General features: G+C 47.2%; 1 protein-coding gene across 1 annotated transcript in view; it reads left to right on the plus strand.

Annotated features, from left to right (window-relative positions):
- Window positions 1-24,461, plus strand: part of LOC115854330 (ALK tyrosine kinase receptor-like) — a 608,779-nt gene that overhangs the window by 578,796 nt on the left and 5,522 nt on the right. The window contains exon 6 of the mRNA XM_060309236.1: window positions 21,367-21,498. Within this exon, the coding sequence (XP_060165219.1) occupies window positions 21,367-21,498 (132 nt within the window). The remainder of the gene's footprint in view (window positions 1-21,366; window positions 21,499-24,461) is intronic.

The following is a 24,461-nucleotide window of genomic DNA, read 5'->3' on the forward strand; positions in this document are numbered from 1 at the left end:
TAGAGGCTGCTCTGCAGCTGTTTTGATTGGGGAGAATCTGCCCTGGGTTCACCAGAGTGTTATCAGCAGAGCCTGGATTGAAGGAACACAGAGTTCAGCGCCAAGCTGCAGCCCTGTAGCTGGCGGGCAGCAGTCCCGGGAGGCTTGGGGTTTGCCGAGGTCAGTGCCTGCAAGGATGTGGATCTGACTCACGATGCAGGTCAGGGGAAGCTTGAGACTGGCCTGAGGCAAGCAGGAATTGCTACCAAAGATGTTGGCACTGACTGTGGCAGAGAACCCATTGCCATGCCCTGTCTGCATCATCAGGGACCTCTCCACCCATGAAGAGGCAGGGGGCAAGGGGAGGGGCTTAGGTTTCGGAGCCTGAAAAATGACTCGAAAACTAAACAATTGAGTGGTCTTTGGCAAGTTACTAGACCCCTGAAAATTCTTTACCATCTGGATTAGGGAGAGAGCAAAACATATGTTGCAGGGTTGCTGTGAGAATCAAGTGAGCTATCATATACAAAGTACCTTATCACATAGGGTCACTTTCTCTTCTCCCCAGCCCCTCTGGGAACTCGATACTTTGAGGTAAGGATATAGGATTTTACTCAAATTTCCTAAAATTTGAGTATAACAGATTCCAAATTAGTTGCATAATGGCTTGCAAAGTGAAATAATGGAATGGTCTGGCCACACCAATACTTGGAGTTGGTGTTGGCCACTGGCTGATTGGAGTAGCTTCTCAGAAGCTTGTCATGTGTCCCTCCACGTGTAGACACTAACCCCAAACAGAAGCCTCCCCATTGCGTGCCCCCCCGCCACCCTCCAGGGTCTAGGCTCTGAACTCAGTGGGTGGCATTATCAAGAATGGAGAAGGAGAAAGACTCCGTACCACATGATTCCATTTATCTAAAATGCAACCGAATCTAGCGTGACGAAATGCAGACCAGTACCGGGACCCAGGGCTAGAGGGAAAGGATGGACTGAAAAGGAGCATGAGGAATTTCTTGGGGGGTGATGGAGAGATACTCTATTTTAATTATGGTAATGGCGTCACGGGTGTATATCACTGTCATACTTCAATTTGTACACTTCAAATGAATGTGGCTTATTATGCATAAAATATTCGTCAGTAAAGTTGACAGAAAAAAAGAAGGGAAGATGTCTCAGCTCCTGAAAATTATTGTGAGGATGATTCAGCAAATGTAGGCTACATGCTTATTCTGCCATTGTATAAAAGAACAGTCAGGACTTGAACAGGTATTCATACACCAGTGTTCATAGCAGCATTATTCATAACAGCCGAAAATGTAGAAACAATCTGTGTCCATCAGTAGATAAACAAATTGTATATGCATACAAGGAATTATTTGAATAATGAGGCTGAATACCTTAAAAAGGAATGAAATTCTGACACAGGCTACAACATGGATGAACCCTGAGGACATTATGCTATGTGAAATAAGTCAGTCACAAAAGGACAATTGTGATTCCACTTATGTGGAGTACACAGAGTAGTCAAATTCGTCAAGACAGAAAGTAGAAGAGCAGTTTCCAGAGGCTTAGGGAGGGGGCAATGGGGAGTCAGTGTTTAATGGATACAGAATTTCAGTTTCGCAAGACAAAAAGAGTTCTGGAGGTGGATGGTGGCGATGGTGACACAGCAATGTGAATGTACATAATGCCACCGAACTGTACACTTAAAAATGGTTAAGATGGTACATTTTATGTGTATTTTACCACTATTTTTTAAAATTTTAAATATGAAAAAGGGAGGGGACACCAGCTGGCTGGCTAGTAGTCATGCTGCCTGGTCAGTGTGCCCTCTACCAGTGCAGCAGCCCACCTGGAAAATCAGATTCCAGCAGAGGCAGAGTACCAGAGCTTCCGAGGAATGGTCAGGGCCCTTTTGTTCAGGCAGGGTAAGAGATCTCACTCTTAGAAGGCTCTAGGATGTTCTAGAAGGTGTATTGGACTGGCAACCAGGAGATCATGACTCTAGTCTTGCTCTACCCCTTACAACCCATCTGACCTTGAACCAGCTTTCTCATCTGTAAAACGGAGGTGGACAATAATATGTCGTAGAATTATAGTCAAGATCAAATGAAATAATTTATGTTATTGAGCTTCAAAAAATGAAGAGTGCTGTGCAAATGAAGGCCTTTATTATTCTGAGTCACTGCTCTACAAGAGAGACAAGTGAGGTCAGTGGAGCAGGCGTAGACCAAGTCTGACCATCAGGGCAGAAATTAGGAGTGGAATTATCCCACTGATTGTAATGGAAGCGTGTTGCAGAGTGAATGACCAGCTCTTAGGGACTGCCTGGCCAGGTCAGCTGCCTCCGATTCATTCATCTCCTCCCAGTTGAGAGACTGACAGATGGACGCAGGAATTGCTTCCTAGTTCAGTGAGTGAAATGGATGCAGTGAATAGTTGACAGTTTATCCCTGAGCCAGTAAGTCCAAACTCCTCTGCACTGTGTTGGGCCTGGAACACATTCAATCTGACATAAGACAGAACAGAAAATGTATCAGAGTTTAGTTGATTTGTTTACTTAGCTGTCAAAGGAAATCAGATGTCGAGATCAGCAGTGCAAAGTAGCAATTTGTGCCTCTGTCAGAAGTGTGGGTCTAAACCTTGACTTAGAAGCCTTGCCAGAGCACTATGGACATCTCGGGGATGCAGTAGCCCTGAGAAGGGCCAACAGCTTGGTGGTCCAGCGTGGGTAAGGTCCGTCTCCCCATCCCTACCTACCACAGGGCTCGCTGTACCAGCAGGAGGTTCTCGGGTGTGGGTCAGGGGTGTGGTTGAGATATGGATTCCTGAAAATAAAGCAGAGACTCCATTCAGATGGTACCTTGCTAAGCATGATGTTTTCCTCTCTAAAAATGTATGGAATCCCTGCTCTGCCTGCCTCCTGGAGTGACTGTGAAAAACTAATGAGATAATGGAAGTGAAAGTGTTCGAAGGGTTTCACGAATAGAAACGCAGGACGAATTGGTCTCCTTAGAATGTAAGCCTTGGTCTAGGAAGAGGGGGAGGATTGAGTCTCTCGTGCTTCTTTTAGGGTAACTTTACTTCCTTTTTTCTGATTATAAAAGTTATATATGCCCATTATAGATCACATAAATTCAGAAAAGGTAGAATAAAGAAAACTCAAAGCATTCAAAATCCTCCAGCTCAGAGGTAACTTTGGCTGACAATTTGATATATTCCTTCTAGTTTTTCTCTGTTTTTTTCTCATGGGTTTTGCCATGCTGTCTCAGCATTCTTAGAAACAGGAGGGTTTGTCTTTTTTTTTTTTTTTAAGTTAATTTACCATGAAAATGTTCTCATGTTAGTAAAAGTGTTTAGAAACATCTCTTTGTGTGACACAGCTGTGCCAACTGTAATTACCATTCCCCTGTCATTGGATTTCTTCCTTCTTTGTTTTTACTTTTATGTTATTATAATCTGCTATGAATGTCTTTGGGTCTAAATTATCTGTATAACTCTCTATTTCCTCAAGGATGTTTCCTAGAAGGGGAACTTTGGGGTTTTAGAGTCTGAGCAAAATTGTAAAGCTTCTTGTAACCAATTTCCAAACATTTCTAGAAAAGTTCTATCAGTTCATATTCTCACCAGCAGTATGTAGAAGTCCGTAACCCACTACATCCTTGCTAGTAATGAATATTATTTAAAAATCTTTGCTAATTTAATGCAGCCCAACTTTCTAAGATCTAACCCTCAGTTGACTTATGTGCTTCAGAGATAGCACTATAAAAAATGGCTAAATGAACTTGCTGTTGTATTGGCTTTACAGATGCAGGTGAAGGTGTTAACTGTAACACTGATGAGGACCTGGGAAACCGTTTCTCTTAGAGCTCAATGTCAGAAAAAGCATTCTCCTAAGAACACTTTGAACCTTATAATGGATCCTGTTTCCTTTTTTGCTTTGGCTACTAGGAAGCACAGAAATGTACTTTAGCCAAATTTTAGTTATCATGTAGAAATTCTATGGCACATTTGTACTAAAATATTACCCTTAGATCACCCTGATTTATTTATTTATATCTCTTATTACATGTAATTGCAGGTAACCTCAAATCCTTTTCCGAACAACCTAGAAACAGTTGAGTTTTTCATCTGTTATCTTCAAGGACTTGAGCTTGTTTATTCCCCCTGAAGAGAGTAACTTTGCTTTCAGTAGAGTGTACTTTATAAGAAGTTCTGACTTGTGGTCCTCACCTTCATTTCCTTTCTGAAACTTAAACTCAGAGTTATGCACACAGAGGTCTCCAGCACCAGAGTCTTGGTACAATTTAAATGTGCTGCAAGTTCCACCCCACCACACCTACCCCTTCCCATCCCCTCCCCCACTTCTACCTTCCATTGGCGGGAGGCCTTCGAAGTTTGACATGACCGTAGCAGGAAGTAGACTGCTTAGCTCAAAGATGTCTGTGCTCAAGCATCTTCCTGAGAGTCTTTTCTTTGCTGGAGCCTACTTTAGACATAAGACATCCCAAACCAGCAGATCTGGCCCCGTCGATAACTTGGATGAGTCCCAGTCGTCAGCACTGCTGGTGCTGGTCCTTGGCCCGGGGTCTGCAATAGGCAAAGAGGCTGCCCTGCCAGCACGCTGGCGATGCTGCAAGGAGGTCCGGAAGTGGCTCTGCTGCTGCTCCGAATGCCAGGATCAGACTGCAGAGCTGCCCAAACCTGGGGTCTGAGCCAGCATCCTCCTCCCACCTGGCGCCTGCCCTCTCCCCTCGGCGGTGCTGAGCACTTCCACCAAGAGCTGCGAGGGGAATGCGGCACAGAGCAGCCCCCTCTGAAGCCAGGGCCTGCCATCGTCCACCAAGAGGCAGGTGTGTGCCAAGCAGCAAGGGGGGCCTCGTCCACCCAGAACTGCTCAGCTGACAAGGCGGGCCAGTGACTGCCAGTCCAAGCTCAGAGCAGAGCTGCCTGTCCATTCTCCTCATCGGTAAGGTGGAATCCCAGGTGTGAAGACTGGAGAGGGAAGTGTTATGGGCCAGCCTCTCTCTGACTGCTCTCCTAAATGCTGCTTAACCCTTACAATTACCTTGCAAAAGAAAAAGACATTTTTCTCATTTTCAAGAAGAGGAAGCTGAGGCTCAGAGAGGTTGGACACATCCAGGGTCCCACAAATATTAAGCGGCTGAGCTGGGCTTGAATGTGGTCTGCTACTTGCAGAGCCTTCAGTCCCTCCACTCACTGTGCTCAGAGGCAGGCGGCGGGGGCTGTGGCTGGGAAGGCTGGGACCCATGGGGAGAAGCCCTGTGCGACCTCCATCACAGGGAGCAAGGCCAAAGCCGCGACGCATCTGCCCGCCCCTCCCCAGACACCATGACACGGCCATGCCAGGGCCGGGCTCCACACGCTGCTGGCACGCGGTACGGGTGGTGAGGAGGAAGAAATAGACCCCTGGAGCAGAGGAGGAGAGGGGAGAAGGCACCCCTACATCTTCAGGCCAGTCTTGGCTTCACTAAGAGTCCATGACCCGTAAACCATTGCAGTGACTACAGGGTAGGGAGGGGCTGTGGAGCCCTCCGCTCTCGGAGCTTCAAGGACCACGCCTCGTGACAAGCTGGGGGAGCGCAGCAGACAGGAGCTTGTGATGGGGAAGCCAAGTTAACAGGGACCGACCGGGACCAGCTGGATCCCAAGGCTCTCTGCCCACACCTCACCCTTCTGCAGCCTGTGGGTGTGTCCACACACAAGACCCCTGTGCCAGCTCCTTCTAGAGCCGTGCCTTCCCAGAATGCTCCCTCACCTCCGGACCATCCTGCACGTGCTACCCTGAGCCACAGTCGGAGTCCTCCTGGCACTCCCCGAGCTCCCTGATGTAACCCTGTCCCTGGGCCCTAACACCACGGCAGCCGCCCTGGGAGGCCCCGCAAGAAGAAGGGGTGTGGGTGGTCCAGCTCACTGCCCCTCGGCACCATCCCAGCCAGCAGTAGCCTACTTCTCTCATCTGCCTTTGCAGATAAAGGTCCACGAGTGCCCGAGGCTTAAGCCTCAGTGCCGTCTTGTACGTCTTCCTCCATCATGCCATAGTCCTATCCTGACGACTCTATTTTTGAAAGAGTTCTCACCAGCCCCCTTCTCTCCACCCCACAGTCCTATCCTGGCCTAGATCTGCCTAGATTCCTGCGATGGCCCTCTGGCCACCGGCATCTCTGTCCCCCAGCTCCACCCTACCCCACACCTTTCTCCACACCCTCTAGGACATGGTCCTAGTCCTGTGTCCTGCTCTGGTCCTGTCCCTTCTGAAAGTATTTTAGATATTCTTTGTCATCTGTGGGCTTGCATTCCCTCTTGTCTATTCCTGAGATTCTAAAATGGCCTTTTCCACCCTGGTGGGTCTACCACATTGGTTAAGAGCATAGACTTCAGAGTCAGGCGGGCCTGTTAGAATTCTGGCTCTGCCAATCCTCTGTGACCTTGCAAAGGACTCTGCAAATCATTGGATCCCAGTTTCCTTCTCAGTAAAATGTAGACAATGACAACAACTTCGTGTAGATGCTATGTGGTCTGAATAAGATAACGCATGTTGGCTTTTCACGAATTGCTTCCAGCTTCTTTTTCCAGCTTGCCCCAACCCCCCAGCTCATACTTGGGGTCACCCAGACAACCTGCTGTTCCCTGAGCATGCTGTCCTCTTCCTGGGGCTCCCTTGTCCTTTCTCCTTATTTGGTGAACTCCTGCCCATTCTCTGAGCACAACTCAAGTGTTGCCTCTTTTCTAGAGTCTTCCTTTACCCCATAATCAGACACCTCTCCTCTGTGTGCCTGTCATTCATACGTTCCAGTTTCTTATTTCTGAGTAGCAAATACTCCAGAGTGCAGCTGCTTAAAACAACTATTCTGTCTCACAGTTTTGTGGGACAAGAATTCAGGCAGGCCTCAGCTAGGTAATTTTTTTGGTACCACGTGGCACTGATAGAGGTCACACAGTGGTGTTCAGCTGGCAGACCGACTGATGGGCAGGGTCCAGGATGGCTTTTCTGCATGTCTGCTGCATTGGCAAAGATGGCAGGGAGGCTGGGCTCAGCTGGGACTGTCCCCTGGGTGCCTACACATGACCTCTCCAGCATGGTAGCCTTGGAGGAGTCAGTCTTCTTACATAGAAGCTCCAGGCTCCAGGGCCAAATATATCCATGAACAAGTGCTCTAGTCTCAAAAGTCACATGGTGGCTTCTACCATATGCAGTTAGTCCAAGCAGTCCTGGATTCAAGAGAAGGAGACAGAGATCTCCACCTCCCAATAACCCTCTCGAGAGGATTATTAATGAATGTATAGATCAGTTTTAAAACTGTCACAGTACACCTCTGTTACCTTTTTTAACACTTACCAGATGATGATTACCATGATGAAAACTATTTGTCCACATATTTGCCCCAACATACAGGATGGCCTCAAGAGGGTAGACTATGTCTTCTTCATCATCTACCATTTATTGAACACCTATTATGTACCGGGCACTGAGGTTCATCTGTAATATATCTAAACCTTAAAACAACCCTGCAAGATGGATGTTGAAGCTCAAGGCAATTGAGTACTTTGTACAAGACCAAGTGGTGAAGTCAGAATTCAGATTTGGTCCATCTGCCTCCAAAACCAATCCTCTTTGCTTAGCCTCTGCACAGTCTGGCAGATTACAAAGACCAGTGGAGATTTGGGACAGCAACACAATTAAAAAACTTTCCATCAGGTCCATCTAAAATGGGTCGTCCTCATACTCCCAGAAGTTCCCTAGCAGAACCGCTCTCCTCTCTGGACCCTCCCTGAACTGAGAGAGGACACGTGTCTGTGCCCCTGAGACTTTGTAGGTCTGCCTAAGACCTGTGGGCATGAACAGTCCTGTAGGTGTCCTCAAATATCTGTTCCATCAAATCTTGCCTCTTTTCTCACCTATTTTCTCTAAAAGAAATTGTAAACTCTGTTCAGTAGCACTTTACTCTCAAGCATAGAGTACCAGGCAGGAACCCCCCTGGGTGTTCAGGAAATACTAATAGAAGTGGAAATGGAGCCCTGTGTGCCTGGGGATCTGCTGGGCCTGAAGCAGCCCTCAGCGTGATGTGCCCTACATTTATTTAATAGCAAGAGTAGAGGCTGAGAGGACTCTAGCTGAGCTGGGAGCCTCCCCATAGGCTTTCCAAATTGCCATTCACATTTATCACCATTACTCCCCCCAGCCCACCTGGCACCCTCCTCCTACAAATGGAACTCTTCTCCACTATTCCCTGTGGTTGGCTGAGTCTTTGACCCACGGCAGTGGGGAGGGAGCCCCTTACAGCTCATCTGGTCCAACCCCATCACTTCACAGATAAGCAGACAGAGGCCAAGAGGGCACAGGCCTGGTCCAACATCACTCGGCTGGTGCGTGGCAGTGTCAGGGCAGATCTGAGGCCTCCTCACCGCCAGGCCAGTGTGTTCTTGCTGCATCCAGTGCCTCACACATCAGCATATTCCACTGGAAGCCAAACAGAAGGGGGATTTAAAAGAAGAGGAAAGAAGAAGAAGAACCTGAACTTCTCGGAGAGCCACCGCAATGGGCTTTTCTCATTAGGCCATATTGATGTCTTCTTGCCCTGCCATCTTAATTAGGGCTTATTTTCAAGGCCAGCATAAATCAATAGGCTGATAATCATACTTAAGAAAGCCAGCATAATCATCTTCTTGGGTTTTTATAAATTGTGGTAAAATACATATAACATGAAACCCTTTTTAAGTGTACAGTTCAGTAGTGTTAAAAATATTCATGTTATGCAACCAATTACCAGAACTTTTTCATCTTGCAAAACTGAAACTCTGTACCTATGAAACAACAATTCCCCATTCTCCCCTCTCCCCACTCCCTGGAAACCAGCACTCCACTATTTGTGGAAGTTGAATTTCTATGAATTTGGCTACTCTAGGTGCCTCGTGTAAGTGGCACCACACAGTATTTATCTTTTTGTGGCTGGCTTGTGTCACTGAGCATAATGTCCTTAGGGTTCATCCGTGTTGAAGCATGTGTCAGAATTGCCTTCCTTTTTCAGGTTGAATAATATTCTATTGCTTGTATATACCACATTTTATTTATCCATTCATCTGTTGATGGACATTTGGGTTGCTTTCATCTTTTGGCTATTGTGAATAATGCTGCTATGAACATGAATATACCTTGCTTTCAGTTATTTTGGATATATACCCAGAAGTGAATACCTGAATCCCATGGTAATTATATGTTTAACTTTTTGAGGAACCACCATACGGTTTTTCACATTGACTGCACATTTTACATTCCTACCAACAGTGTACAAGGCTCCAATTTCTTCTCCACATCCTGCCAACACTTGCTATTTTCCACATTTTTATGGTAACCATTCTAAATCACGCATCTTCTTATGTATTTCAGTTATGTCCATTCAAAGAATCAAGTGAAAGATAATACACACAAAAAATGGCTGGTATACAGTAGGTACCCATTGAATATTATTTCTTCTTATTATTATTATTTTAACCTTCTTCCCTGCCTGTCATCCAGCTTTCCTTCTTCATTAGATTTCTCCCAATTTTGTGGTTCTGAGAAGGTCAGACCCCAACATGAGAGTCTTAGAAGAGAACTAAAAACCAAAAAATGTAGAGAGATTCTTGACTCCTAGACAAAGCAAGTGACCTTGATCATTTCATAGGAGACTCTACCCCCTGTCCAGATTTCTTTGCCTATCTAAATGAATAACACAGAAGCTCTTCACATTTCCTCCAAGGAAAACTTTGCTTCATCTTGACTCTGACTGGAACACTGAACATTCATAGCTTGGGGCCTGGTCCCAGCCTCCCTCTTAGTTTTGAGCCTGGAATGGAAAGTACTTTCTGACAGTGTCTCAGCCTCTCGCTACCTACTGTGAACCGGCCATCACATCTTTCCTCCCACCCCGTGTGGCAAGGTCCCAGCAGCCCATGCCTGCTGCAGCTTCCTCAACAGCCCACCTTCCCCAGTTAGTGCTTCACTGTACGTGTGAGTGTGCAGCCATCGTCCTGAACTGGGTTGGCAGCACTGAGTGAGGTCTTTAGACAGAGCAGGCCACAATCACTGCAGTGAGCCTCTTACGTGATTGGTTTTTATATAGAGGAATCCCAGCTATGTACACATGGAGCCATGGGGGTTGGGACTACATGAAGTCCTCCTCAGTGAAATGCCTTTTCTCAAAAATACAAGTTCTAAATTGTGAGTAAAACATAAGTCCTGCTTCTGAAACCACTGCCCAAAGTTATTTACTGAAGAGTGTATATAACCTATTCTTTTTTTTTTTTTTTTTTGCAGTACGCAGGCCTCTCACTGCTGTGGCCTCTCCCGTTGCGGAGCACAGGCTCCGGACGCACAGGGTCAGTGGCCATGGCTCACGGGCCCAGCCGCTCCGCGGCATGTGGGATCTTCCCGGACTGGGGCACGAACCCATGTCCCCTGCATCGGCAGGCGGACTCTCAACCACTGCGCCACCAGGGAAGCCCTATAACCTATTCTTTTAACAAACTTTTATTCAGAGCCCACTATATGCCAGGCACTGTTCTAGGAACTGGGAATTCAGCAGTGAAAACACAGACTAAGCTCTCCATCTATCCTCTTAATGCTAGTGGAGGAGAAAGACTACCAACAAAACGAATAAGGACATTGTATATTTGCCCAACTGTAAGTAGCAAGGAGAAATAATACAGCAGGGAAGGGAGACAGGAAATGTCTAGGGTGGAGTCAGGGGAGAGACTTTAGATCAGGTCACCAGGGAAAGCCTCACTGAGAAGGTGACATTTCAGTAAAGACAAAGGAGGTGAGAAGTGAGCCTGTTGTGGCTTCGGTGAGATCCTATGGGAATGTCAGGTAGTTAATAATAAAAATAAAATCTTAATCATTTGCTACACTCACTGGTTTACAGAGTACTTTTCCATAGCTATCTCCTTTGACCCCAAAAGCCTCTGATAAAGATGAGATTTTTGTCCAGTCCAGGGGATAAACTATGAGTTCTGATATTCAAGTCCTATCTTATTCCCCTATGCCTGGACCGTGTCTTAGCACCTACCTGGTACATCGCTCCCCTAAAAACATTTGACCAGCACTTGAGGGGCCAGAAGCCAGTCCAGAGCCTGAGCCAGCCTCACCCTCCACCCCTCCACATTCCCAAGACTATGGGGCCTCTGTCTCCAGCTCATCTTCTCTCTGTCACTCCACTTGCTTGCAGTCCGCCAGCCTCCCTCTCGTTTATTTCTGGGGCTACTAACATGGCCTTTTCCACCTGGTAGGTCTAGCATATTGATTAAGGTCATGGGCTTCAGAGTCAGGTAGACATAAAATCTGTCTCTATGACCTTGGGTCCCAGTTTCCTTCTCAGTAAATTGGAGATAATAACTACTTCATAGAGTTGCTGTAGGTCTAAATAAAATGATGCGTAGAAAGCCTTTAACACGGTCCCTAGAAGATGATAAGCACTCCGCGAATGGTGAGGGTGGTAGTTATTCCCATCGTGACTGATATCTGTATCAGCACCCAATGGCTATCTTGTCTCTTCATCAAGCAGCCGTTCCTTCCACCATGGCTTCCATGGATGGAATGGAGGCAAGATGACCTCCCATCTGTCTTCAAGAAGTCGAATCTCCCCGACTCCCTTCTGTGGAGGTGCCTCATGGGACCACTCCCCCTAATCAGCGTTCCTGTCTCTACTCCTCCAGTCTGAATGATCCCTACTCCCCCTCGCTCTCCATCCCAAGCAGCCTTCTCCACTGTGTAATCTGCGTAGTCCCTCCAGTGGTCTCAGTTGTAGATGTAATTTGTTTGTGATTAGTATTAATTCTCCAAGGTGCAACTGGAATTGTTCATTGTTGACTGAACAAACGAGGAGAAAATGACGGTGTAAGGGGAGCTGTGGTGCAGAATGGTTAAATGTCGTCGCCTTTTAGGGAGCTTAATGGTAAATGTGCACGGAGGTCATTTATAAACATTAAAAGTAAAATTATTGCTTTGCCTTTTCAGCAAAGCCGTGAAGATGAATGTCACATAGAGAAACCTTGGGAAAAGGACCATGCAACAAAATCAAGGGGTGTTGAGGCTACAGAGAGAAAATTTTTAATTTTTTAGGAGAGCTCAACCGCAGAAATGAAACACATACTGCTTTCCTACTGATGGCCTGTAGGAATCCTTGTGGTTCTTCATAAGTTTATATGAAGACCAATCCTGAGGGACTGGGATTTTGAAACCAACTCTGTCATGTCAGCTGGCAACCATGCTTTCACCCTAGCACCATCCTTGATGTCCCCTCTCCCTCAGCCTCACCTCCAGGCCATCAGCCTGTCCTGTCAGGGTCACCTCCAACACGAAGCTCACATCACTCACTTCTCACCAGCTCCACCACCAGCAGGCTCAGGCAGGTTGCCTCCATCACCTGCTTGGTCACTTACAATGGTCTATGAGCTTGTTTTCCCACTTCTATTGCCCTCTCTAATCCATTCTCCCTAAATCGCTCAGAATGACCTCTTTAAAAATCAGTGACAGGGCTTCCCTGGTGGTGCAGTGGTTGAGAGTCCGCCTGCCGATGCAGGGGACACGGGTTCGTTCCCCGGTCAGCGAAGATCCCACATGCCACGGAGCGGCTGGGCCCGTGAGCCATGGCCGCTGAGCCTGTGCGTCCAGAGCCTGTGCTCTGCAACGGGAGAGGCCACAACAGTGAGAGGCTTGCGTACCGCAAAAAAAAAAATCAATGACATTATTTTCAGTCTCTTGCCTAAACCCCTTAAGCAAAATTCACACCCCTCCTCACAGCCTGCAAGATCCTGCCCAACTAGGCCTCGGCCTTCCTCCCCAGTGACCCTTCATGACCCAACCCTTTGTGACTTTTTGAGCCACACTGGCCTTTGCTCTGTTCCTAGATCATTAGCGTCATTTCTCACCGCCAGCAATGCACTCCCTACTCCTCCACAGCCTTTTCACACGGCTGACTTCTCTTATTTTTCAGTATCAGCTCAAATATCTCCTCCCCAGAGAGGGCTCCCATGGCCCACCTATCAAACTAGGTCACCCATGTCACCCTCTGTTCACTATTCTAACCCCAGGCTCTTAGTAGAAGCTCTGAACATAGTCATTCAATAACTGTAAGCTTGAATGGGATTTGGCTGCGGGGGGATGTGTGTGTGGAATTGCTGCAGTATAACCTAAAGGAATTAGCAGTTTCCAGAATGCAAGGAAATCCTACCTCACCCTGTTCTTCTGCTTAAACCTGGTGATCTATCTTGTACTTCAACATGCATTCATTAGCGCTTGCCATGTGCCAGGCACTCTCCAGGAGATAAAATAAGTACGAGAGACCCCCTGCCTCAAAGAATTTAGAATTTAGTGGGAGAAGCTAGCAATGCAGACATAATTGCCCAATGCGAGAGACGAGTTCACAGTTACAGGTGTATAGCGATTGCCAGAGCGCCCCAGAGGGAGGCACATGTCTTCCTTCAAGAGAGAAGAACAAGCAGCTGGGGAAGGTTACACCTGAGTTAGGAGGAGTTGCTCAGATGGAGAAGATGATTCTAGCCCACCCAATCGGCTTACAAAAAGGCTGAAGCCGTGGCTGCATGTTCAAAACACCGCAAGTCATGGTCTTGAGCTGAAGATGCAAAGGAACACGGTGATCTGGGAAAGTGGGCTGTTCCGGGTGTGCTAAGCCTCAATTTGGACTGAATCCCGAGGAAACCAGCAAAGGTTTGGATTCAGACCCGAAAGGAGCTGGGCTCAGAAAGCTAACTGGTGGTAGGGGTGACTCCAGAGACAAATAATCTTGAAAATTCATCATTGCAATTACTCTTCATAGCTATTATTTATGTTGCAAATTACCACTGCGTTTGTTTCTGCCACTGCTTTGCTGAAAAGGTCTGGCCCTGTAGATCGTCGCCTCTACTGTGTGATGTGAGGGATCCCCAAAGGTGCTCTCTGTTCCCCAAATTTGGCCTGTCCAACGCCTCCACTGACCACTTCCCACCCAACTTCCATGGCCAATTCTCCCAAACTCCTTGGGACACTCTCTAAAATTAGCTCATAAGAACCCCACATACTGTTTTATGTACCCAATGTCATTTGATCCTCACAGAAATCCTGTAAATTAGATAGCCTCTCCAACTTGCAGAAGAGAGAAGCCTGTGAGCTGTGTCAGGGTTCACACCACTAGCTAGCAGAAGAGAAGACTGGAAGCTGGTATTAGTTTCTCTGTACCTTAGGGGTCTCTTCAACACAAACTAACGAAGTGGTGCCTTGGGCCTGCTGGAGTCATAACAGAAATGGAATCTAGGCATGAAAGGAGCTCTGACAGCTCTGGACCAAGGAAGGAATTGTCACAGTGAGGGAGAGGGTGGTGCTGGAAGGCTTGGGATTCTTCCAAGGGGAGAAGGAACTGAAGATCCATTCATTTCCCTAACACTAGAAGTCCTCAGGTTGTGGTGCACCCAGTTTTCACCCAGGGAGCTTGTGGAACATGCTGGATCCAGAGTCCCCCCGAGATGTTCTGACCCTGTAGGTCTGCAGTGGGGCCCCGGAAGCAGCCTGATTTCCAAGCTCCATGTGACGGATGCAGAGGGTCTACAGACGCACCATCAAGGCAGTAGCCTAAGCCCATGGTCAGTGTGAGTGGCTGGCTGCGGAGAGTCTACAAACAAGGCAACTGAGGCCCAGAGGAGTGACCTGCTCACAGCCCCAGAGGCCTCGTGGCAAAAGGCGAGGCCTCGAACCAGCTCTCCAGACTTCCAGCACAGCACTTCCTCACCCAGCCCGCTGGGCCCTCTGTAGCCGGGCCCTCTCCTCACTGATTTATATTTTAAGTAGGAACCCAAGATGCCAGTTCTTTAATGAGGTTGTCCACACTACAATTTATGAGGCCAAAGCCCTCAGCAGGACTGGTCTCTGCCAGGCTTAATTTACACAGTTCTCAGACCTTCCAACATCCCCATTAACGTCCGCGCAGAGGCGGCGGCTGTTAGCCTGTGAGCACTGTGGCTACGTCCTCATCATGTCACCATCCATTTTCACGTCTCTGGGCTTCTTTACCCTTGAGCACCTGATTCTCCTCGTCCCGCGAAGCAGTAAGTTTCCACTGGGAGCCTGGCCCAGCCTCTGGGCTCCAGCCAGCCCCACTCCTGACCTCCCCATGCTGTGGAAGTCAGCCTCCTCCCACACGTCATCTCCCCTTCTCTTTAATTAAGAGCAAGACCCCCTTCTCACTGATGCAGCACTCAATTTTTCCCCCTTTAATGTGTGTCATTAGTTAGGCAAGAGCAAGCAGGTGGGAGATGGCCTGAAAGCTGATACAAATGCGCCTTTTTTTAATGCTACATAAATCACCATAATTAAAAATTAATTAAGTGCCCTAAAACTTGACATTTGTTTAAAAAAAATTGAGTTAAGAGAGTTGTGTAGATTTTGTAGCATCAAATCTCCAAGACATGATTGAAGGAGGGGAGTATGTGTGGGTTTCTGTTTTGAATGCGCAATTAGGGAGAAGGAATCACTCCCAGCGAGTGAACCCAGTGAGTCACCCATGGTGTCAAATAGAGGTTCATGTAACCTCACCCAGGCCACACGTGTCTCAGGTGCAAATCTGAACCGATTTCTACTGCACCCAGAGGAGAGAAATGGGCAAGCAAGTGTCATGCTGTTTCAGGAGAGATGTTCCAGGATGCAAATGACAGATGACTGAGACAGGAAAAGCCAGCATGAGGAAACCAGGGGAAGCTTGGTGGGTGAGTGACTTGGCAGCAGGCTCCAGGAAGTCATTAAATGGTCAGCATTAATAAAGACGACACACACTGTATCAGGTCAACCCTGTAAACAGAGAGCCCCCAACAACCATTGCTCAGAACTGCAGAATCAGGATGTCGAAGATGGAAGGGGTCTTGGAGGTCGGGTTTGAGGCCACCCCCCCTCATTGTACCAGGGGGCAGTGGAGAACCCAAGGGGTAAAAGACCCACCTAAGACACACAGGTGCTCAGGGGCAAATCCGCCAGCCTCCAAGGAAGTGGTTCTCAACCCTGTGCTCATGAAAAGCATGCCCAGAGCTTTTAAAACCACCAGTGCCAAGGGCCCGTCCTCCAAAGATACTGGTTTCATTGGTCCAGGTGGGCCCTGAACATCAACAGTATTTCCAACTTCCAAAGTGACTTGCTGGGCCGTCAGGGTGCTGCTCCAGAAGACGATCTAATCCAAGTGATGGGAGAAGAACCCCACCCGGGATCATCTGACCAGGTTCTGGGCCTTCCCTGTGGTTTACTAGCTGTGAGACCTCAGGCAAAGCACCTAGCAAGCAATTGGTTGCATTTTGTAGCACCTTACTGCTTAGAAAGAATTTCTCTATCCATTATTTAATCTCTTGAGTCCTCAGTCTTCTGATTAATCAAATGGGAATAATAATAACTATTCTACCAGTTTTTTATGAGGTTCAAAGAGAGAAGGATTAGGAAAGCACATTGTAAGCTCTTACAATGCTATACAAAGGTAAGGAGTGGTGACAGTTTACTACCCCCAGTGACTTATATTGTTATTCTGGGAAGAGCTACCTTTTCAAAGGTAATAAATAAATTTCTGTACAGAAGACCCTTGCTAACAAAAGGTCCCCAGGCAAGAGTTCTCCCCAGAGTGGCTTGATCTTAGCTCTCCCTAATCTTGCTGTGATTAGGGCATTTGGTGTTTCAGTGGTTTCCAGGAATCACAGGCACTCGTGGTGGGAAGGCATCAGGATATGCCAGAAGAAAGTGGGTGCTGGATCTTCTTGTCTAAGCTCTGCCCCTTCCTTGCTGCATTGGAGCAGGTTGTGACCATCCAGGGCCTCAGGTTACCCTATTCCACAAGCCAGAACAATCATTTCACAACCACAGAAAGGATGCTGTTTCAGAAACTCAGGCCCTTGATTAAAACCATTCACCAAGGGTACTTTCCTCCTTGGAATTTATGGGGCCCGTAAAAAAAAGAACTGGAGAAGACAGAGCACTTGTTTTTTTGTTGTGCTTCATTAGTTTTGAGTTTGGGCTGCTAGAAGAGATCAGAGTACTAGGCATCCATCTAATTGAATCTCTCACAAGCATAAAGTTCCCTGTGGTATGGAGGAGGCTGTACGTCTCCAGCCAGGGAGAGGAGGTAGGGAGGGGCAGGTAGAAGCAGGGCCTAAGGGGCTGACTTCTCTGGGCTGTGGCTGTGCAACAGAGAGGTCCTGGGGATAAACACTGGGGCATCCAGAGAGTGGAAGCGGCACACCCCTCCCACGACTGGACCCCTTCTTTGTCCAGGTTTGGGAGTAAAGGGCAGGGATACTGACTCCCTGCCCTTTCATACCCATTATCACCACTCCTGAGGACACTCATCACCTGGGGAGGGGGGACCCCATAGGCAGACACGGTACAAAGGATAGAGAACAAGATGTGAAAATGTGGGTTTCCACCAATCTCTCCAGCAGTCCATGTAACCACTCAGAGCCTTTGTATTCTCAACTATAAAATGGGCATGATGATAGCTTCAATGGATAAGTTCAAGTCCCAAATATTGGGGTGGGGAGACCTCTATACAAGGTACTGTTATAGATTCATGGAGATAAGACTTGATCCCTTCCTTCAAGTCACTTAGAGTTTGGTGAGGAAGACAGGCATGCAAACAGCTGGTTATAACGTATCAGCAGAACGTCTGCCAAGTTAAATGCAAGAAGAAGTACTGTGCTGTGGTATCCCAGGGGAAAGGACAGTCCATGGATGGGGAGAGAATGGGAGAGTCCATGAAAATGTCACAGATGAGGGGCTGAGATCTGTATCCCCATTGCTGAAAGAGGAGGAGTTGGTGGAAGACGTTCCCTGATGAGAGGGCAACCTTAGCAATGAGAGAGCAAACCAATGACTACGAAAGGCGACCCACACGTTACCTACCAACCCCACATGGAACAAATTCTCTAAGGTGCAAAAGAAGAAGAAGAAATCACCAAGGAAAATATGGTTAGGTTTAGATTACATACAAATTTTAAACTCCTAGATATCATTATAAACAGAATGAAAATACACGTAAAATACTGGGGGAAAATGTGAAGCATGTAATAAATAGTTTCACATCCTTATTAATAATGTCGTACAATTCAATAGGAAAACGTGAATACCCTAACAGATAAACTGGCAAAAGGAAGGGGGCAATTCCCTAAAAATCAGAGTAAAATAAAGCTAATAACACGTGCAAAAAAATATTCACCCTCGCAATCACAGAAATACAAATAAAACAGCAGGGGGATACTTTTAGTTAAAAATAGTGATAATATTCAGGGTTGGCCAGGATGTAGTAAGAGGAACATGCATGTATGAACACAGCTGGTGAGAGTGTAAATTGGATTAATTTCTAGAAAGCAATTTGGCAATATGTGTCAAGGGCCTTTAAAATGTTTATACCCTTTGATTCAGTAATTCCACTTCTGGGAATCTATCCTATGAAAATAATCTGAAAAGCGGGTGAAAGTTTATGCTCAAAGATACTCTTCAAAGTGTTATTATAAACAATCTAACACTGCAGTCATTGACTGATGTTGAAATAAATTATGGTATGTATCACGTAGTATTATAGCCATTAAAAAGTATTCTTATGAGGACTTTTTAAGCCCTTGGAAAAGCTTGTGATATAATTTTAATTAATTTAAGCAACATACATATATGACACAACCATACACACCTTTAAAGCACAGGCCAAAAAACACGAAAGAGAAATCTACCGAGATGTAAAAAATGACGGCTTCTGGATAGTGGGATTCTGGGCATTGTTTTGTTGATTTTTACCCTGGTTTTGAACTTTAGACAATAGGCATATATTTTTCAAGTGAAGGAAAGTAAAAGAAACTGTAAAAGTAAAAGCTCTTTGGGGAATGACAAGTAAGTGGTATATGAAACGTGCACGTGTTCGTGAAAACACACGATGAGAAACAAGGCCTAATCATAAGGTGTGAAGAAAACAGGACACAGCTTACATTTGTTTCCAAGTTGAGGAAGGCTTGACAGGCATTTTATGTGGCTCATGTTTTCTTCGGTCGGGCTGGGAATGAGGGCCATAAGGTCCTAACTGTATTTCGTGATCATGTACAAGGCATAGGAAAAAATACTTTGGAAACTAGAAATCACCAAGCAAAAGTGAAGGAGAATTTTTCTTATTATCCTAAATACGTTGACGTCTTCCTCACATTACTCCAAACTCTTGCTGCTATCACCAGGTCTACTTCGTACTTTGACCTTCTTGTCACCCTCCTATCAGAACCCTGTGATTATATTGGGCCCGCCTGGATAAGCAGGATAATCTCCCACCTCATGATCCTTGTCTTGATCTCACCAGTAGTCTCTCTCACCACATAAAGTAACATATTCACAGGTTTGGGGGATTAGGATATGGGTATTGGGGCAGGGTGGGGGGACACAGCATTATTCAGCCAGCCACAGAAGCATAACCTAATGTGCAGGGTTTTTGTGAACCCTCCCAGGGGCCAGGCACTGGCTAGGGCTGGGAACACACAGAGACTCAAGCAGCTTAGTGGAGAAGATGGGAGCATACACGTGTGTTCTAGTGCCAGGTTGCAACGAACCAATGCCAGATGCATCTAGAGCACAGCGTTCATGGGGAGAGACAGAGAGAGGTGAGACGGGAAAGGAAATTTGGGCCCACATCACAAAGGACCTTTAAGAACAGGTTAAAGGGTTTGGATGTGATTCCCTGAAGGAAGAAGGGCCTGTGTTTCCCATGCCCAGGAACTACTGAGAACGCCCAGCCAGGCTGGAGGCTGGTCTGACAATGCCAGGTAGCCATCCGCCATCAGCTGACACATTGAGCCTTATCTGGACTAGCCTGTGAAAGAGGGCCCAGGGCCACCTCCAACATCCCCTTCCATGAGATGGAGAGACCAGCTTTGCAGTCTGACAAGCTGGGTCTAAATCCCACTTATCAGCTGTGTGACCTTAGGCAAGTCACTTAACCACTCTGACTCCATTTCCCCACTTAGGAAATGGACACTATTAAGACTTGCCTGGCTTCTTTACAGAACCAGGTGGGCTGAGGTATACAGAGAGATTCTAGAAGTAAAGAGGCTGGACTTGATGTTAGTTTCAGTGCTGTTGGGAACCAGAAAATCATGGAATTTTAAAGATCATCTAACCTGGAGAGTCCCACATCACAATCAGCTGTAAGGTTTTATTAAAATAAAATTTAGTAAAGAAGAGTCTAATTTCACAGCCAGGATTAAAGAAGCCCGCCCCTCATGTGAGGCCCAGAGAAGCTGTGGGGCTTGGCCAGGTGAGGGTCCTGGTTCATCCTCTCCACCACCCAGCTGAGCATTGAGGTAGGTAGTATGGGGGTGGGAGGACTGTTGAGGCACTAGCTACCATCGGGATAGAGCTAGGAAATAGGACAGAGAGCAAGGCAGCCAGACCTGGGGGGTGGGGATAGGAGGTCAACCCAGGTGGGCCCTGCCCTCTCATCTCCACAGGGGCTAGAGGCTCCCCCATCCCATACCAACCGAGGCTGGGTATCAGGAGGCACAGTCAGAAACACCAGCCAGGCCCTTGCTAGGTGGTCCCCAGGCAAGGGACCCATTCAGTAGGCAGGCTGGGCCAGGCCAGCTGAAGCTTGGCTCTCTGAGGTCACAGGTTAATAAATTACCATAACTCATCATTCTTGATACAAAAGCAAATATCTGCTAATATGTTTGCTATAAACTGCCCCCTCTCCCTTCCTCCACTGGATAATATGACTTATCTAAGAATTTCAGAATCGGACAAGACCTTGGAAATACCATCAAAACCCCTCCTTTTGTAGATGGGGAGACAGGGGGCCAGAAAGAGAAGGAACAGGGTCAGCATCACACAGCCATTCATGGAGGAGCCGATCCAGGGCCCAGAGCCCTGCTCTTACGACGGCGTTCTTTTCATTTCAAAACAGGAAGTGCTGTGTGTTTTAGTCACTCCAGTGGTGGAATCTGGGGTCAAGAGCATGGGGACGATATACTGGACCAGATATGCCTGTTGGTACCCCAAATTTGACCTTGAGGGGAAAGCTGTCTGTGTGCAAATGAGACTCCACCTGTAGCTGTCCACCTGGCACACTAAAGCCGTGGGTTGGAGGACCCCAAAGTGTTGTGGAACATGGCTCAAACCTCGGGCCACTCTACTACTCACATCACAGCCAGGGGGCCGGGGGGTTAGGGCTTTGACTTCCTCTTAGCCTCCTGGTGTTGACCCTGGTTTCGGCCAGATTAAAATGGGGTAGTCTCAGACCTTGAGATGTGAACGGCGTGGGAGGGATGCTCTCCCCGCAGCCTTCCCATGGGGCCACCCAAGCTGACCAGTGTCATGTGTCTCTGTGTGCTCTCCAGGAACATCCCCGGGCTCCAAGATGGCCTTGCAGAGTTCCTTCACTTGCTGGAACGGAACAGTCCTCCAGCTGGGGCAGGCCTGCGACTTCCACCGGGACTGTGCCCAGGGAGAAGATGAGGGCCAGCTGTGCAGTGAGTAGATGGGGCTGCTTTGCCCGCTCTGCCCCACCCATGCCCACATGCCCTCCTTCCCCCACCATCAGAGGCTTGAATGACCTCCCTTATGACCAGGGCCACTTGTGTCCTTCTGGTGGCAACTTTCAAAAGTTACACAGTCTTCAAAAGACAGGGCTAAAACCCATGGTCTAGAAACAGCATATAATTAAGAACCAAGCAAGATCTTATAAGTTTTGCTCTCAACAGCCTCATGTATAGAGAAAAAGTGCAGACTAAAGCCCAACTCTAACGTGACATGAGAAGCCCTCTACGCCAGGACCTCCGTCACATTTTAAGCCTTTCTTTCATGACCCACCTGCCTCCCTCCTCCCCGCAACCTTCCATGTACCCCAGCTCCAGCCATATCAAACCACCTCTCAGCTCCCTCACACCTCCCTGGCTTTGTTTGTGTCCTATCCCTTCCCCAGAATGTCCTTTCCCATCTTAAGTCATATCTGCTCCTTCCAGACTCACCTCAAGAGTCAGTCCTTCTGGGAAGCCTCTTCTGACCATTTCCCACAAGTATAGTTGGTTCTTCTCCCTCTGGAACCCGCCCCCTGGAATCCATGCACCGTAACATTCATTACTTTTTAACAGCTTTTTAAAGATATAATTTACATACCATACAATTCACTCGTTTAAAGTGTACGATTTAGTGTAGTCACAACTGAGCAACCATCACCACAATCTAATTTTCGAACATTTTTATCACTCCAAAAAGAAACCCCTCGCAATCTCTCCTCATGTACCTCCAATCCCTCCCCCCCACCGATCCCCTCACCCATTGCCTAGCCCTAAGTAACCACTAATCTACTTACTGTTTCTACAGATGGGCATTTCACATAAATGGAATCATATAATATGAGTTCTTTTATGATTAACTTCTTTCACTCAGCGCAATGTTTTTGAGGCCCATCCGTGCTGTAGAATATATCAGTACTTCATTCCTTTTTATCGCCAAAAAATATTTCATTGTAGGGCTGTACCACATTTTGTTGATCCATTCATCAACGGATGGGCATTTGGGTTGTTTCCACCTTTTGGCTATTATGAAAAATGCTGCTGTGAACATTCATGTATGAGTTTTTGTGTAGACAGATGTTTTCATTTCTCTTGGAAATGAAATTTCCTACCTAGGAGTAGAATTGCTGGGTCGGATGGTGACTCTATATTTAACATTTGGAGGAACTTCCAAGCTGCTTTCCAGAATGGCTATACCATCTGACAGTCCCACCAGTATTGTGTAAGGATTCCCATTTCTCCATATCCTCAGCAAAACTTACTCTTTTCTGCCTTTTTTTTTTTTTTTTTTTTTTTTGCGGTACGCGGGCCTCTCACTGCTGTTGCCTCTCCCGTTGTGGAGCACAGGCTCCGGACGTGCAGGCTCAGCGGCCATGGCTCACGGGCCCAGCCGTGAGAGAGCTTTTCCCGGGGATCTTGTGGGATCTTGGGGGATCATGTGGGATCTTCCCGGACCGGGGTGCGAACCCGCGTCCCCTGCATCAGCAAGCGGACTCCCAACCGCTGCGCCACCAGGGAAGCCCTATCTGCCTTTTTATGTTAGCTCTCCTAGTGTGTGTGCATCCGTCACATTTCATGGAGGTGGCTTCCATGTCTCTCTCCCTCACTGTGGACAGAGTGGGCCTGGTACTCTTCCCCATACCAAGATCTCAAACGATTTCTGGCACAGCATAGGTGCTCATTGACTCTTTGTTGATCAAAATGAATAAATGGGTTGGGAAACCTGGGTTCCCTAGAGGAAGCCGTTTGCTGAGGTCGCACTGGTAGTTAGGGGCAGAGTTAGACTCCCAGCACACTGCTCCCTCCACTTGAAGACAGTGTTCTCAGCTGCTCCCTGGCAAGGAGTAAACACTCTAGAAGTTTTTTCCAGGGAAACCACGGACACTTCTAGCACACATATATAATGAGCTAAAAAGTAAACTGGAGCAGGGACAAGTAACACGGCATCTGTCCCTGTAGTGCTGTAAATCCAACACAGGGGCAGGGAGTGAAACAAGGGTGTTGTGGTTGGGAAAGGATGCAGCAGCCTGGGGTGCTGTGGGGCTCGGACACCCAACAAATGCCCCTCCCCTCAGATACACCGGCCCCAAGATGCTGTGACCTGCCAAATAGCTTTTAAGAAGGTAACAGTGTCCCCCAGGTCATTTGGAGGACAGATCTTCCCTTAGGGAAAGAAAGGTTTTATTTATTCCCTTTTAAATGAAACTATAAAGAAATCCATTTTTCAATTTGAAAATCGTCTTTTTTATACAAAACTTTCCAATGAAGTTTTCCAATAATCATGGAATAGTGGTTGGTCAGATAAAGCTCAGTAAAGAGTTGCAGGTAAAGCCCTTTGCTTGTTCCGCACTGTTCTGCTCCTGGCTTCCTCTCGGAGCTCTCACTACACACGTGGACCAAGAGGAAGCTAGGCCTGCCCATGTTGCCCTGGACAGGGACCTGTCTGTGTGTCTCTCTAGTTATTTGTCTCTGTATTATTTCCAGCAGTGCCTCTGAGCTGTGTGACTTTGCTTTGGCCTTTTTAAAGTTTTTGATACCCACTTCCCAGCTGAGACACAGGTCAGGGAGTCCATGTCCTGATTTACAACTGGGGAAATGAAAGCACAGAGAAGGTAATTGATTTGTTCAGGGTCACACAGCATGTCAGGAACAGAGCCATGATTAGAGCTTGGAGCCTGCAGGATCCAGCCCATTATTGTAGACTTAGGGCACTTTCCCACCATTTCGGGGCTTGCCATTAATGTGTTTTTAGAACCAACTCCAAGCTTGAGGGCAGCCTGGTCCCAGTAAGGAAGGCAGGCGCCTGGAGCCCAGAAGGCTTTTCAGCCACACTTGAAAAGCTGTTCTGACCAGCTGTCAGAATGACCACTCCGCCCTGAAAACACCCCCATGGAGCTCTTTGCTACAGAAATCGGTTG

Source organism: Globicephala melas, chromosome 12 (assembly GCF_963455315.2).
Source record: "Globicephala melas chromosome 12, mGloMel1.2, whole genome shotgun sequence".
Taxonomy (NCBI): Eukaryota; Metazoa; Chordata; class Mammalia; order Artiodactyla; family Delphinidae; genus Globicephala; species Globicephala melas.